The following is a 16,025-nucleotide window of genomic DNA, read 5'->3' as shown; positions in this document are numbered from 1 at the left end:
AAGGAGAGATTGTTCCCCTTATACAAAAATAAATAAAATAAAACAACTAAAATCCTGATTTTTTTTTTTTTTTTTTGCTTTTTCAAATAAATGGACAGATTAATTTCGGCCAAGCTGTTTGACAGTGAAATTATGGATAGATTGATGTTTTGAGTCAATGTCACAATCATGTCACTGTCATTAATGTGGCACTTTTAGACAGTACAAAACCAATAGAGAAATAAGACTCATGCCACAAATGTACCGAACATGTTTGAATATTAAAGTTAGTTAAGACGATGAATTTTCCAGGGGGAAAAAAAGTAATTTTATGGTTAAAACCCTTCAAAATTCTATATATTTTTAAAAAATATAAATACGTATATACACAAATATAAGTAGTATAAATACAAAGTATAAATACAGTTAAAGCTGCAAGCAGCGTTGGATGGGTCCTCGCATCCTTGCTGGTCGGTGAATCCACGCATGTCTACCAGGTTGTGCTGCGACTGTGAGTGTGTGTCATCCTATGGATGTGATGAGGGCTGGACTCTGATCACACATGCAGAATTTTAGGCAGATTGGAGCATGTTCAGACTGGGTATAGAGCTTGTCCTGTGCATCCACTAGGTGCTGCTGCGACCGAGAATGCATATTGACCCATGGATGTGATCAGGATTGGAGTGTGTTCACAGATGTAAAGTTTCAGGCAGAAATCAATTTCTTCCCCTCAGCTGTCGGACTTATGAACCATTAAATAACCTCCATTTACCAGTCACTTTATTCTTTCTGCTTACACTCATTCTGGTTGCACTATTCTATTCTGGGTAAAATGATGACAACCATTTTTGCTTGCTTTTTACTATTATTGTTATATTCTAAATTTACATTTTTAAAATTATTTAGTTAAATTAAAATTTTATCTGTAATGATTTTAAGAGCCCTGTCACAGCTCACAGCCTAAGCTGTGGCTGTAACAACACATGTGACTTTGCATGTTTTAACACCTTATATTTTGCAAAGAAATTAACACATTCTTGCCATTTGCAGATTGCTCTTTGAAAAAAAGAGCCTTTATTTGTCACGGTGAGATAAAATGGAATAAAATGTTCCCTGTCCAGACTTTACAGTAGAGCCTGTAAGTTGCTTGATCTCAGACCAGCTCTGTATTAGTTTCAAAAGCTTTGTGAACATTCATTTTTACTTCCTGCCATGAGGTGTCGCTGTGAATGCCCTCGGTCACTTCCGCCCTCACATCGGCAGAAGAAGAAAGTGTAGTTTAAAGATGGCGCTATCCGGTGTTTTACTCGTGCGACTCAGAGCGCTGTGTAATATTGGCAAATGTGTTCATACCGGCGGCAAAACAGCGTCCAGCTGTAGCAGAGAGATGCGGTGGTATGGGTCTAAAGCTTGGAGCTTTCAGGAACACGGTACATTTTATTCACAGAGTAAACGAGGTGAGTGAAAATACCGGTTAGCTAACGTTAGCTGACAGGTGATAGCCCGCAGATCCTGTACACCTCAAGGACATCCATGTGTAAAAAACATCAGTCGTGCTAATGTTTCGGGGTCATTCTTTGATATGTATTTGTAGGTTTCGTGGTATGAAAACATCATTCACCTTGCTGTCTGTCTGACACGTGTTTCTTACTGTTTAGATAACCTTAGCTCAGCCCTATTGAAGGAGTTTCCAGATCCTAAAAGCCTCCTTCACAACACGGTCTCCAGGTCTCTGGGGGTCAGCGACCTGTCCCAGCTCATCCAGTACAGCTGCACGGAACATGCTGGTGTCAAGGTCAGACCCAAAGTCATGATGAGAGGATGTCTCTGCACCCGTCATACCTTTGTATTAGTGGTTAAATCAATTTTATATTGCATCATTCCTGTAGAAAGTCACAGTTTCACTGACGTGGCCCTGCAAGATTGAAGAGGAGGGTTATGCTTCCAAGAAGATCGATGCAGAGCGATTTGCTGCAGCTGCTGCTTGTCTCAAGCTCAGAGTAAGCTGTAATGATTCAAAGAAAAATAATAAGACGGATCTGCCTTTTGCCTTGCTACTCTGAGATGATATTTAATCGTTGTTTCCTGCTCTTTCCTGTCTTTGTGAATAGGAAATGGGTGTAATCGGTCCAAATAATCAGCTCCCCAAGAGGAGAGCAGGACGGGGTAGAGGAGGGTTACATTCAGTCCTTTATGATGATGAAGAAAACAGCTGGACAGATGATGTGACAAGAGTCAGAGCGGCTGAACGGTCTCCTCCCAAAGAGGACACCTCCAATGTCTTTGAAGCTCTTTCCCTGTTTCCACAACCTAAATCTCTTCTGACCAGGGTCATCCAGGTGGCCACGTCATCCAACAGAATCAGGGTCGGTAGCTGTTTACCTTTTTGTACAATGAAAGCTAATCACTTTTGTCTTGTCATTGATTGTAAGTGATGAAGTGGAAACTAAGTCCCAAATCAAGGGCCAGAGTCTAACATTTGACGGTGTTCAAACGTGAAGGATTTTCAAAAAAATCACCAATAGAAGTCAGCATTCAAGGGCAGTCGGATTACTGTTGGTAAAAAACCCAGGAATAGTTCTTAACACTGATTAACACCCCAAGAAAAACTACAGATCCTGAGCTGTGCGTTGTCTTTTATGCTGTGAGAGTTGGTCATTTTTCCACACCTATAGGGCGCATGATGGGAGTTTTGACACCATTATACTTTTCTAAATCTGTTGATCAGGTCATGACATCAGGTTATCATATTTCACCCTTAGATCACTCCCTACAGAGGACATTAGGTTATCATTAGGTCATGTTTTACAGAAAATATGCCCAGACATATTCAAATTGCCCAATTATTCTGAGACAGATTTCATGCATGCTATACCTTTATGTATGATGTTTCTGATACACCTCTTTTAAAAGTCATAGTGGTGTACACCACTATGTTTTGAGTATATCATTTTCTACAAAGCGTGAAATTTGTCTTCACCACCAAAGTTACAGATTACATTGTGATCTTCCAGCTGTACATGTGTGTCCTCCACAGACACACACCATCATCAAGACATCAGTGATTACTAGAACCTTCATCAATGTGTATTTCATACACGTCTTGACTCTATTCTTCAGTTTAGCAGCATTTGCCATACTTATATCATCTTTTACTTTTAGCATATCCTAGCCAATAAGTATTACACTACCTAAGTCACACTGTAATGTATTACTACAGGAGCTAATACAGTTCAGAACAACAGGAGGGAAGCTAAAGGAGTGTGAGCTTCGTCTGCTCTGGCCTGAGGAGAGGACGTTCACAGCCACAGCAAGCAACCGAGTGACGGCAGAGAGGAGAGCTGCAGCACTCGCCTGCATGAAGCTGAAGGTGAAGACGGCTTTGGGAAACTGCTATGCCTTTACTTACGACTCAGAACTGTATTTTAAAATCTGATTCATGCTACCTGATCCAGGAGTTGGAGCTGCTGGATGTGGACAACAATCCGCTGACTCATGCCAAGTACCATCGAGAGAGCGTCAAGGAAGCTGGAGAGAGGGAGAGACGGCCACTTTCACTGGAAATCCCAGAATACCTGGAGCAAAGCATGAAAGATTATCTTTCACAGGTCAGTTCAGATCTCGTGTGAGAGGAATGAGTGGTTTGGAGCTTTTTACTGTTATATACACACAGTCAGATGGCAAAAATACTGGGCATGTATGTATGTGTACTTTTGTTGTGGATTTGGGGATTTTTTTAGGTTCTTGAATTGAAAAAGCTGCTGTTAAGGTTATTTTTTTCTTTTGATTAGACAGTTGAAAGGAAATTTTATGAAATGCGAAAAGAATACATCAGTGAAATAAATTGAATTTTTAACACTTCAGTTATTTGGTGAGCTCTCAGATTTGTCCTTGGACCTTTTCATGGCCACCTTTACCTAATTATGTTAAAACTAACACCTCTCTCTCTGTTTTTTTTAACAGTACCCAGTGGCAACAGAAGTACAGAAACTATGGGAGGAGGAAGAGGCAAGAGGAGAGCAGACGGTAAACGAGGAAGATGATGTGGATGAGGAGGACCTTGTAACAGATGCCATCACAGGCAGACTGTTGAGGCCGCTGTCTGAACAGGAGACTCAACGGCTCAACATCCACCTGCAGGAGGACTGGGAAAGAGCGAACCCTGGACTGAGTGTGGAGCTCCCAGTCGATGCCCACCGTCAGCGTGTGATCTCGGCTGTGCGATCCTCCAGAGTGGTGGTGATCGCTGGTGAAACGGGATGTGGCAAAACGACTCGGATCCCCCGCTTCCTGCTGGAGGAGCACGTGAGAGGTGGCCAAGGCGGCGAGTGCAACATCCTGGTGACTCAGCCTCGTCGCATCAGCGCTGTGTCAGTGGCTCATCGTGTTGCTCAGGAGATGGGTCCAGCTCTTAAACACTCTGTGGGATATCAGGTAGATACAGGTTTACAGATTAAGGTGTTATGTGCTGTACTATGTCAGTTAGAGGCGAGAATAATTAGAAATAATTAGTTGAGAATTTTCTGCTTTTCGTTGTGTTGTAAAAGGGCATTTTTGACTATTTTCAGATATTTATAGACAAAAGGGTAAAATTAAGCATTAGAATAATGTTAGTTGAGGGTTGTTGTTTTTTTTCCAATGAAGTTGCCATTAAGGCAAACACCGTTTTCTGGTTTCATAAAAACAGACATGGCAGGTGCTGAGGTGTCAGAAAGCTTGATGTCTTGATTGTCTTTTTCAGATTTTTTTTTCTTAAATGTATTGTAATTGCTTTCAGGCATAAAATACATTTTTTCTTCTAAACTCAGGAGTTTAAAATGATCTGTCTTGTTTTTTCCAAACTAAAGGACTTTATGGGGTTGATACCTTCCTTTGTACTGTTATTATAATTCACATATGAATAAATAATATGGAGTTGTGATGCACTGTTTCTTCTCTGTTCATAGGTGAGATTAGAGAGTCGGCCACCAGAATATAGTGGAGGAGCCATGCTCTTCCTCACAGTGGGCGTCCTCCTGAGGAAGCTTCAGTCGAATCCAACCCTGAAGGGAATCAGTCATGTGGTGGTGGACGAGGTGCATGAGAGAGACGTAAACACAGACCTGCTTCTGGCCTTACTGCGCACAAGCTTAGACGAGAACCCCGACCTCCGAGTAGTGCTCATGAGCGCTACTGGGGATAACCAGAGGTTGGCTCAGTACTTCGGAGGCTGCCCCATTGTTAAGGTGCCTGGGTTCATGCACCCAGTAAGAGACAGATACCTGGAGGACGTGCTGAGAGAGATGGGACGACCAGCACCGGTCCAGGAGAGAGTGCAGACAGACAAGCAGGTGAAACAAAGGGATTTGCTCGTTGATTTTTGTAGCATTTCAGTATATTCAAGACTTTTTTAAATTTCTTTTTCTTGTCATGTGTTTGTATCCTTTCTTGATAAAGGGCAGAAAAGATGAGGTCACACCAGATCTAGACTTAGTAGCTGATGTAATAGAACACATTGACAGACGCGGAGAACCAGGTAAGTAGCGCACTGTCTCTAACTGGCCTTTTAAAAAATGCCTTTGTTGTAGATTTTAAAATTTTGTATTTATTTCTATTTAACAAAAGTCCTTCCCTTTCATTCTTCAGGTGCAGTGCTGTGTTTCCTCCCTGGATGGCAGGACATCAGGATAGTTCAAGAGAAACTTGAGGGAAAACCATACTTTTCTTCTGGTTCTCAGATGATCGTGCCATGTAAGAAAGTACAGAGAGATTTAGCAAGACAAGATGCTGTCTTCGAGGTTTTCAATCATTTCTTTCCCCAGGTATGATCACACTATTGTCCATTTTTCTTTCAGTGCATTCTAGTTTGTCAGTGGCTGACCAGCAGGCCGTGTTCCAGCGCCCCCAAGTGGGCCAGAGGAAGATTGTACTCACCACCAACATTGCTGAGACCTCCATTACAATAGATGATGTTGTTCATGTGGTGGATGCAGGAACTCACAAAGAACAGAATTATGATCCACGGACTAAGGTCAGCATTTGCCTGTAGCTCTTATTTAGTATCGGAGCATATCACCAAAATAAATCGTGTGGTTTGTGGTAAAACAACAGTAAGCTAGTAAGGATCTGACTAATAATCTATCAGTGTTGTTTTCCAGGTCTCCTGTCTGGACACAGTTTGGATATCCCGTTCCAACGTCACACAAAGAAAAGGCAGAGCAGGACGATGCCAGCCAGGACAGTCCTACCACCTGTTCCCAAGACACCAGCTGGAATCCATGACTCCCTTCCCCATCCCTGAGATCCTGCGTACCCCGCTCGAGAGTTTAGTAGTTCAGGCCAAAATTCACAGTCCTCACTGCAAGGTATTGAAAGAAAATTTTTTGTTTTCCATTTTGTATCCTGTTTAAGCAATTTTTCACTGATATATTGGTCTGTCATTTTTTGCTATGTGGAGGCTGTGGATTTCTTATCCCAAGTATTGGACAGCCCAGATCAAGAAGCTGTGAGAGATGCTGTCCGAACTCTCCAGGATATAGGTAAGTGACTCACAGTGGCTTGTGTTCTGTACTGAGTGCTGCCATTTCTGGGTAGGATGGAATCAGTGTCAGTGTTTTCCTTTGGTAGGCGTCCTGGACAAAACAGAGACCCTGACTCCTTTAGGAGAGCGTGTTGCCTGTATGTCGTGTGACCCGCGGCTGGGGAAGGTGCTGGTCCTGAGCTCCATGTTCAGATGTGTCCTGCCCATGTTGTCTGTCGCTGCCTGCCTCACCAGAGACCCTTTTCACAACAGCCTGCAGAACAGAGCACTAGTAAACAAGGTGAGATGCCTTTACTGGGGGTTGGCCCATTTTATTTATTTGTTTTCCAATAATTATTAATAATCAAAGAGGCTGATAAATGATATTCAGAAGCAATACGCTTCTACAGAAAAAAATAATCCTCATGTCAAAATTTTGAATAACCCCATCTCCAGCACAAAACGTTGTTGAAATGCTTTTGTTTATTTATGTTCTCCGTAAAAGAGGGCTTTATTTTACGTTGCCCTGCAATGTTGATTGGCTTGTACTTATCAGATAGTGCTGTAAGTGGAATAGAGGCAGCTTCATTAGAGCCAAAGTGTACATTTTCAAATCCACTATTTAACAGGGATCAGTCAAAGAACATACAGCGCCCTCCGTAATTATTGACATCCCTGGTTAAGATGTGTTCTTTAGCTTCTAATAAATTCTTCTTTTTTTTTCTAAATAATATAGGAACACAGTGACAAAAAAGAGGAAAATCCAACCTTTAATTCAAGTGCATTTATTCAGTGGGGAAAAAAATCACACATTAAGAAATAATTATTTTACATCAAATCATGTGTGCCACAATTATTAGCACCGCTGACGTTAATATTTTGTACAACCCCTTTTCGCCAACAAAACAGCACCTAATCTTCTCCTATAATACATTTTTCTACAATTTTCAATGTGACAGTATGCTTCTGCAATAAAAATTGAATTTATTTTAAGGCTTTTAACACATCTTAACCAGGGGTGCCAGTAATTATGGAGGGTGCTGTAATACTGATCACTGGAAAAATGTCAAGCTGGTAATTGATTCATTTCTTGTGTACAGTTCGATTTATATTTCCACACAATTTAAAGAAAAAAATCATTTGACTTAAATGGAATACATTATTTCATCGGTATTCTATCATCTGTCTTGTGTTTTTCCAGGCAAAAGAGGCTCTGAGCGGCTCTGGCTACAGTGACTATCTGGTGTTCAGCAGAGGTGTTCTGGGCTGGAGGAAGGTTCAGCAGGAGGGCGACAGAGAGGACAGAGATGAATTTCTGGAAAAGTACACTCTGTCCAAAGGCAGCCTTCGCTTCATCAATGGTTAGTTTGAATCACAGGCCTGTTTAAACATTAGCTTCGTTCACTTTTAGGAATGAACACTGCCTGCTCTTTTTGTTAACATTCACAAAATGTTTCACCCTGTTACAGGCCTCATCTCTCAGTTTAGTGACAACCTGCACGAAGCAGGCCTGGTTTCTCGTGCTAATGAGTGCCAGCGTTACACTTCTCTCTACAATGAGCACAGCCACCAGGATGAGCTGCTTAAAGCTGTGCTGCTGGCTGGACTGTATCCCAACCTCATTCAGGTAAATGGCAACTTCCCAGAATGGCTTTGCACGGTTTCCTGCTGTGCTCCCTGAAAGAACAGGCAATTATTTCTGCATGGACTGACATGGAAATGTATTTCTGTAGTTGTTCAAGTATATGTCCATATTAGACATTGGTCCTCTGTTTTACATTAGCATTTATTAAAATTAATTGCAGTTTTTCGCTGTGGCTGGTCTCACCTAGTGCTTCTGCTGTACATCCTTATTGATGCATTGTGAGATTACAGTCCACCTTAACATGAATTCACCTCCTTTGTTTCCAGGTAAAAAAAGGTGTTGTGACCAAAGGAGGACGCTTTCGTCCCAACAATATGTCTTTTCGCACATTGAGTGGGCCAGTACTGCTTCACCGATCCTCTGTGAACAGGTTTGAACACTCTCAAAAAGAGAATTTCAGCTTTTCCTTGCATATTATTCATGTTAATTTCATGTTTTTTTTCTGTGTTGAAGGGGAAAAGAGCCTCTCCCTAGTCGTTGGTTGACCTTCTTCAGTGCAGTCAAGTCTAGCGGGAATGTCTTCATCAGAGACTCCTCTACTGTGCATCCACTTGCTCTGCTGCTACTCACAGATTGTGATATCGCAGAGACAGGTAGGACTATGAAGAAGAGTTTAGTAGCACAGGAACTGCAGTGTTCATTAATGGTTGGAAGTGTGTGCAGGATTGAAGGACACCCTCAGCCAGGCCGTCAGACAGGACGGTTATTTTGTTCATGTCTATGTTCAGTCAAATCATGACCATGTAGACTGTTTTCTGCTGGGGGGACATTTTGCCTTTTAAAGGAGCATTCCACCAATTTTAGCATGTTCACTATTTGACACATTAACAGTTTATTAAAATATCAAAACCAATGTATATATTTTTATTCCACATATTTTCCCGCCTTGCTGAAATCAGATTCCTACACTATCCATACTACTCCATGTTTGTGTCAGAGATTTGTACTAATTCAACCTCGCTCTCGTCCAAGAAATATTCAAAATCACAATGGGTTTCTGTACACTTCTGCCATTTCTGCATGTGTTTCTTTTGCTGTTTTAGGCTGTGGCACTGAATGATTACCTGTCCTCCTTAATCTTGCCTAAAATGCTGATTTTAGTTCAGTTGTTTTCCCAACCAGTGAAAATGACTTCTTCTGTGTTAATGTAAAGATACTTTTGCATTTCCTTTATCATGTATAGTTATTACATTACTCCTCTCCTATTTGTGCCCTAGTGAATGGAAACAGAGTGGAAGTGTCATTTCCAGGACACTCTCTGGTTCGCTGTGAGCTGTCGGTTGAGACGTGGGAGCTGCTGTGGGAGCTCCGCACTTCCATTCAGACCATGCTGTACCGAAACCTGAACAATCCCAGCAACACGAGCACAAACTCTTATCAAGACGGAAACCTCATCTCCTTACTGGTAGAGCTGCTCAACAACACGAAGTCAAACCCTTTTTCTCAGAATCACAACAGCGACTGTGAGGTGGATTAATCGTGATGAGTGCCTTCTTCACGTGCGTGTTGGATATGCGAGCTGGTACAGAGGAACAAAAGAAGATAAGGATTTCTTGTTTAAGATGTTGGAGTATTGGAGTCAACTGTGAATGCTCTGAATTATTTGGAAGTGTTTGAGAAGCAGGAATACACCATGGACTGCTATTATTATTATTATTTTTTTAGATGAATGAACTCAATGTAAAATCCATTTTGATTGTTGACTTTAGCTTGTATTTCATTGCTTTCTGAAAAGCAGAAGTTGGATCTTACTCAAATGAGTACAGAACAAGGATTATTGGCCTAAGGTCACTGAAATAGACTGTATGCAGAAAATAACATATTTATTGCATTAAACGCTAACATGCCAACAGGAAGAAAACGGTGTGATTGTTTTACTTGCACTGAATCACTGAACTGTGGGGAAAAAATAAAAGTGAGAGCAGAAACCAGGAACCTGTCCTGTTGTTTAGGAAAAATCCTTCATGAACTTTGTGTGAAAGGTAGCCAGGTGTTTCAGTGCTTTATTTATGGTGTCCTGAGAAGCCATGATGCAAAATCTGCAAAGACAAAAGAGAGTTAAAAAGCTGAGGTGTGAGATGCAATGTAACACTGCACTTAATGTCCTTTTTAAACAGCAATCAGTTAATATAACAGCATTCATACCATATCAGATCTTAATGTGGTAATAAAATGGAGTTTAATTTATTTTTTATATTGTACCTGATGTGGTAGGTGCCCTCTTTTTGTCTGTACTCACAACCAGGAGTGATTAAAACTCCTGTCTCCTCTAGAAGTCTCATACAGTAGAATGTATCTGGTTGCATTCCTTCTTCCTAAAATATCCAAAGATATCACATTTTAGAACTCATCGCAGACGTGGGACGTTATTTTTTTCAGTACTGTCCCTTTAATGGGCTCTTGTGTACTTCCTGCTGTGGATAGAATCATTACTTTGGCTTTTTGAATGGCTCTAGGTGGGAGAAGCACTCTTGGAAACACAAAAGCTCCTCCTTCCACTGGTTGGCAGCTGAGGCCTGGCAGGCTGTTGACAACCTCGTGTGCCATCTTCACATTTTGAACCAGCATGTTCTTGATGTCTTGTGTCTGCTGTAGAAGATAAAAAACGGCATCCTACAGTAACTAATGCAGCACTGCACAACATTAGCTAGTCTGTAACCAAATGGCATTAACTGCATTTCTCACCTGATTATAGAGGGGGTATGACGGGTCTCCTGGTCGTGGAGGGTTCATCATCAGATCCAGGGCGAACTGAGCCAACACGGATGTAGTGTCGTAGTTTAGATTTGAGATATAGTTCACAACATTGGGGTCCAGATTTACAAGCTCAACATATCCACCCCGCAGTCCACACCTGGTGGATGAGAATTACCTGAAGTTACCAGTACAGTCAAATTAGTAGCGGCTCACAGCAGATGGAAAGACAATGTTTTCGGAGGTCTTTAAGGACTTTTCAGTAATACTTTAAGCCCTCTAATGTAGCATTCATAAGAAGTATATAAGCATTTAATAAATAGTGTGTAACACATTGCTATGTGTTTGTAAGCAGATGTAACTGGAACTACTCATGTAGATAACCTCAAGTGGGAGCTGGTGTGTAAACGGATAATGACTGATAATTCTCTACAAATACTGTACATTAATAATCTTTTAAAAGTGTCCAATTATAACAAATTATAGTGCCTTATTTTTCATTTATGTCAATGATAATTTGGGACATTTATAATCAAATGTTACCAACCTCTCATCCTGGCTCGTTGGTCTCATAATGAGATTATTTAATCAAGTGTGTCATTTTTATTTTTTATTTCTGGCTGATAGCAGTTTTCTCTTCTGTTCCTCGTCTCTTTTTGCACCTGACAGTCTCATAATTATAATGCTGTCACCTGTCGAATGTATTTTAATATACATTTTCACCCTTTTCACTGTCAAAATTAGTGTAGGTTGAGTATTTCTTATTGTTAAACTTGACCTACCTTTGCTACTCTTGCTCTTGTGACATCATGACCAAGCTGTCATGTTTGAGGCAGAAAAACGTTGTTACAAAAAAGCTATTCTGAATGTTATTGCAGTGCATAAATAGAGAGCTTTTTGTTAGTTTACTTTTTCCAGAATTCTAGTTTCTGCTTCATTTTCCTTTACACTACTGGTCAAAAGTAGCCCCAATTTTTTCAAATTTTTAATTGAAATTCAAGTAGTTCAAGTCCAATGAATGGCTTTCAATGGTATAAAGGTAAGTGGTGAACTACCAGAGGTTTAATAAAGGTAAGGTTACCCAAACCCGAAAAATAATGTACATTTCAGAATTATACAAAAAGGCCTTTTTCAGGGAACAAGAAATGGGTTAACAACTTAAAGCTGTTTTGCAGCAATAGAGGTTGATCAAGCCTTGAAAGTTGGTGCTACCAAATAACTTCTCTTGATTACTTACAACCTCCTCTGCCTGCATGGCACCATATCTTTGAGAGCATTATTTGAACAGTATTGTACTGCAGAAAGTAGTGTGTCGCTACAAAAACGACGAAAGGCAATCAATAGAAGAGAGAATAGATTAGAATTTTCTTCACCATCAAAAGGCACTCAGAAACTGAGGGAAATTCTGATAGGAAGAGGTCTGGAAGCCCCAAAGCTACAACAGAATCAGAAGACAAGTTTCTGAGAGTCAACAGCTTGGGGATTGGTGGCTCACAGGGCAACAGCTTCAAACACAGCTTGGTGGTCGTAGTTAGAAAGTCTCACTTTCAACTGTGAAGAGAAGACTTGGAGTTGTAGGTTTGACAGGTGAAGTTGCAGCAAGAAAGCCATTGCTAAGACATCAGAATTAGAAACACCCCCAATGGACTACTGAAGACTGGAAGAAGGTATTATGGACTGATGAATCAAAATTTGAAATCTTTGGCTCATCACGCAGGATTTTTGTGCATCGTCAAGTGACAAAAGGATGGTTCCTCAGTGTGTGACATCAACTGTCAAACATGGAGGAGGAAGCGTGATGGTCTTCGGCTGTTTTGCTGGATCCAGGGTCGGTGACTTGTACAGAGTGAGAGGAACCCTAAACCAAAACAGCTACCACAGCATTCAGCAGAACCATGCAGTACCCTCTGCTATGTTCCTAGTTGGTCAGGAATTCATCCAACAGCAACACAATGACCCAAAACATAAGTCCAAGCTATGTCAGAACTACCTTAGGAAAAAAGAACAAGATGGTAAACTTGCAAACATGGCGTGGCAGCATAGTCTCTAGACTTAAGCACCATGGAGCTGGTTTGGGATGAACTGGACAGAAGAGTGAAAGCAAAGCAACCTACAAGTGCCACATATTTATGGGAACTTCTGCAGCGGAGTTGGGAAAAACTTTCTGAAGAATATTTGATTTCTAGTGTGGAAAGCATGCCATGAGTGTGTTCAGCTGTTAGATCTGTCAAATGGTGCTACTTTCATGAATCAAAAGCTCAGAATATAGTACAATGAGACATTAACATACATCATTTCCGATAAAAAAACTGGAAAAATTGGAGTGTTCCAGAACATTTGACTGGTATTGTATATTAATTCACTGAGCTTGCCAACCTGCAAGTTGTTCTTTAACCTTTAAGACAATCATCTATTGCAAACTTTATTCATCCACGAGGACTGAAAACTTACTCTCCCATGAAGCCTTTGGATACTGAGTGGAAGGATGCCAGCTCCACTGTGTCTGAAAAAGGAGGCCCCATCTCAGCCAGAACCTTTTTGTACGAGACAAACTCGCTGTTTTTCCCATAAACACAGTCCTGATAGACCTGAGGAGTTACATATGAATTCATAAGTTGATTTGCACAGTTGAATTCACATTTCACAGTATGCTTGGGCTGATAATAATACTTTAAGACATTCACCTCATCAGCCAGAAGGACGAGTCTTTTCTCTGAAGCAAACCGGATCACCTCTTGTATGGATTTTCTGCTTTGAACATAACCTACAGACAATGTTGCATGAAAACACCCTAATAATATGCATTCTCTCATAGAAAAACCACTGAGGGGAACCATGCTGACTGAATTTTGCTACCTGCTGGGTTTCCAGGGTTGATGACATACAGAGCAATCGGGTTACAGCCTCCCTTTGCAGATTCCAGGGCTCGCTGTAGCTCCTCTACCTGCAGGGCCCATCCGTGCTCCTCACTGAGGAAGTAGGGGACAACAGCTGCTCCCAGCGACGTTATGGACGTAATGGTGGTCACATGGCATGGCACTGGAATTAGTATACCTGTTCTGAGTGGCGCCTCATCGTTCACTAAGACATGGATAATGTTCTAATGAGCACAAAAACACATTGTGTTACCTTGATGCTGAGGAGGATGAGTCTGAACAGCACATATACGCATGATGTCAGCAACAAAGATGTTACCGTGAGTGACCACTGTGATCCAGGGCTGATGAATACATTTTCAGGGTTACATGGAACCCCACCGTCGCGCCTTGCTATGGATTTAGACATTCTCTGGATTATTTCTGGTATACCTGCTGAAGCAGGATACGAACCTGAAGAAGTAATGAAGCTTCTGTAAATCTCCCATATTTATATACAAGATACAAGATGTGAAGTGATATAAGTAATCCCAAAGGGTTCACACAATTTTTCTTGCAACTGTATATTACGTTTTTTGGACAATTTTTTCAGTGCTGGAAACATAAATAAACTACAGGTGTCTTGCCTGTCGGTGAATTTTCCGCTCAAATCGTCTCCAGGGCTCTTTTGAACAGTATCCACTGCAATAACTACAATACTAATCCGTATCTGTATTACTCTGTGCACATCGGATAATTAGTAACATTGACTGTATTATAAGACACCAAAGTATGCCTGTGCAAATCCTTTAACTTTCATATTGGCATTGTTTTCAAACTGTTTCTATGCTACAACAGCATAATAGACTTGCTAAATCTTTTGGCTTTTGTGAACCACCCAAGATTTTCTCTGGCCCTATCTGGCCAGTCAATAAAAAATTTCTGGAGGCCCCACTGTCCACATGTCTAGAGGTAAGTCGTAAAGTATTTTCTGTGGTAAATCAGGGAACTGACTTATTTTTTTCTCATCAGACCACACACATACCTATACTCCCTCCTTCACATTTCCCAAGCAGCCACTGAGCCCTCTGTCTGACATCCAGTGGTAGTTTGTGGCTGCTCATGAGCTCAGGGTAAACACATGCTGCAAGAACCTGTGAAATACAATTCGACACGGATTTTTAGTCCAATAAAAAATGAATTAGATGAATGAGATTGCATCACCGTTGAAGGTCACGGTTTACCTGTCTGACAAATGTCAGAGGCTTCACACCGAGGCTGTGTGGATCACCCCAGCAGACATCAGTCAGTTCTTTGTAGGGCTTTCTCACTCCCTATGGACAGGCACATTAAAAACAGAAGATCCAGATATCCTTCCACAGATTGCAAAACTGACTGTGGTATCCATGTACTGCTGATCTTTTCATCTTTACCTGACTGAGTTCTTTCTGGATCTGGGTTGCTCGTCTGGCAAGGGCCGCATACTCTAACTGCTTTATGTTCCTAACGTTTTGGCTGATTTCCTGCAGGACAGACATCTCTGTGATTTGTCTTTCCTTCTATCACACCAGCAGCTGTGGTGAGGTGATGTGAGCTGAGCCACGAGTGGTTAAAGGGAGATTAAGGCATACATGAACGCAGTGTGCTAATATGTGCCTTATTAACAGAAAGCACAAAAACTGGCCAATCTAATGTTTGTACAGTTCCGTTTTCCTGTAATTCAGTTACTTCAGCAGCAACAAGTGAATCATGATTTACATGTTTGTTATGTGTTAACTTTTTGTCCTAACAAAGCATGACTTCACATATTTGAAGCATCTTCTCTGAATACGACTACACCAAGGCTCTAACCTATTTAGATACAGTTTGTAGGAAGTTCTTTAATTTGTTGATATTAATTAATCACTAATCAATTAATCTGCTTAGTTTGATTTACACACTGTTTATATTAAAGCCATGAACTGAGAGAAAACTATGTATTACACATGTAGGGAACAACACCAGAAGATTGGTGTTATTGATGAGATGCTTTAGATCAGGTTACATAAGTTTTATATTTCCTCACACAGACAAGTTTCTGCTTTCACCAAATCTGATAGATTTGATAAATTACTGCTGGCTGCTGCATAAACTTTAACTGGCTCGTACAAGCAGCTCACATCACTCCTCTTCTAAAATTCCCATAGTTGCTACCAGTTAGTCACATTTCAGGATGTATTTTAGATGATGCCATTACATGACTGTGAATCTACTGATGGAACCTGGCAATGTAGTTGAATGCTGCCAAAATAGCTTCAGCATTTACGTTGTTTATGAATTAGAACCTTTGACCAAAAACCCACAGTTTTTCAGG

The 16,025-nt window shown here is 40.9% G+C and overlaps 2 protein-coding genes across 2 annotated transcripts; one reads left to right on the top strand and one right to left on the bottom strand.

Moving 5' to 3' along the window:
* Window positions 1-1,242: 1,242 nt before the first annotated feature.
* dhx30 (DEAH (Asp-Glu-Ala-His) box helicase 30) lies at window positions 1,243-9,973 on the top strand. Its single transcript, XM_022207119.2, has 19 exons — window positions 1,243-1,436; window positions 1,638-1,774; window positions 1,869-1,979; window positions 2,091-2,345; window positions 3,200-3,349; window positions 3,435-3,587; window positions 3,943-4,413; window positions 4,926-5,309; window positions 5,416-5,494; window positions 5,605-5,709; window positions 5,814-5,989; window positions 6,117-6,323; window positions 6,416-6,497; window positions 6,586-6,779; window positions 7,680-7,839; window positions 7,948-8,105; window positions 8,390-8,493; window positions 8,577-8,716; window positions 9,341-9,973. The coding sequence occupies exons 1-19, from the start codon at window positions 1,265-1,267 to the stop codon at window positions 9,598-9,600; spliced, it is 3,498 nt and encodes a 1,165-aa protein (XP_022062811.1). The 5' UTR covers window positions 1,243-1,264; the 3' UTR covers window positions 9,601-9,973.
* LOC110960054 (alanine aminotransferase 2-like) lies at window positions 9,723-15,258 on the bottom strand. Its single transcript, XM_022207120.2, has 11 exons — window positions 15,106-15,258; window positions 14,917-15,006; window positions 14,718-14,826; window positions 14,013-14,146; window positions 13,674-13,917; window positions 13,502-13,581; window positions 13,269-13,405; window positions 10,809-10,977; window positions 10,557-10,712; window positions 10,326-10,438; window positions 9,723-10,162 (listed from the first exon to the last, which is right to left on the bottom strand). Exons 1-11 carry the CDS (start codon window positions 15,208-15,210, stop codon window positions 10,072-10,074), a joined length of 1,428 nt encoding a protein of 475 aa, XP_022062812.2. The 5' UTR covers window positions 15,211-15,258; the 3' UTR covers window positions 9,723-10,071.
* Window positions 15,259-16,025: the final 767 nt, after the last annotated feature.

Source organism: Acanthochromis polyacanthus, chromosome 9, assembly GCF_021347895.1.
Source record: "Acanthochromis polyacanthus isolate Apoly-LR-REF ecotype Palm Island chromosome 9, KAUST_Apoly_ChrSc, whole genome shotgun sequence".
NCBI classification, from domain to species: domain Eukaryota; kingdom Metazoa; phylum Chordata; class Actinopteri; family Pomacentridae; genus Acanthochromis; species Acanthochromis polyacanthus.
The sequence above is the reverse complement of the archived record's forward strand: the minus strand, read 5'-3'. Positions and strand labels throughout refer to the sequence as shown.

Excerpts from the sequence above, each read along its gene's own strand:
- dhx30 (XM_022207119.2), top strand. The coding sequence starts at position 1,265 with ATGGCGCTATCCGGTGTTTTACTCGTGCGACTCAGAGCGCTGTGTAAT. Across the intron at positions 6,324-6,415 it reads TTCACAGTCCTCACTGCAAG|GCTGTGGATTTCTTATCCCA; the intron begins GTATTGAAAGAA and ends TGCTATGTGGAG. Across the intron at positions 6,498-6,585 it reads CCGAACTCTCCAGGATATAG|GCGTCCTGGACAAAACAGAG; the intron begins GTAAGTGACTCA and ends TTCCTTTGGTAG.
- LOC110960054 (XM_022207120.2), bottom strand. The coding sequence starts at position 15,210 with ATGTCTGTCCTGCAGGAAATCAGCCAAAACGTTAGGAACATAAAGCAG. Across the intron at positions 15,007-15,105 it reads TCCAGAAAGAACTCAGTCAG|GGAGTGAGAAAGCCCTACAA; the intron begins GTAAAGATGAAA and ends GCCTGTCCATAG. Across the intron at positions 10,163-10,325 it reads GAGGGCACCTACCACATCAG|ATTTTGCATCATGGCTTCTC; the intron begins GTACAATATAAA and ends TTGTCTTTGCAG.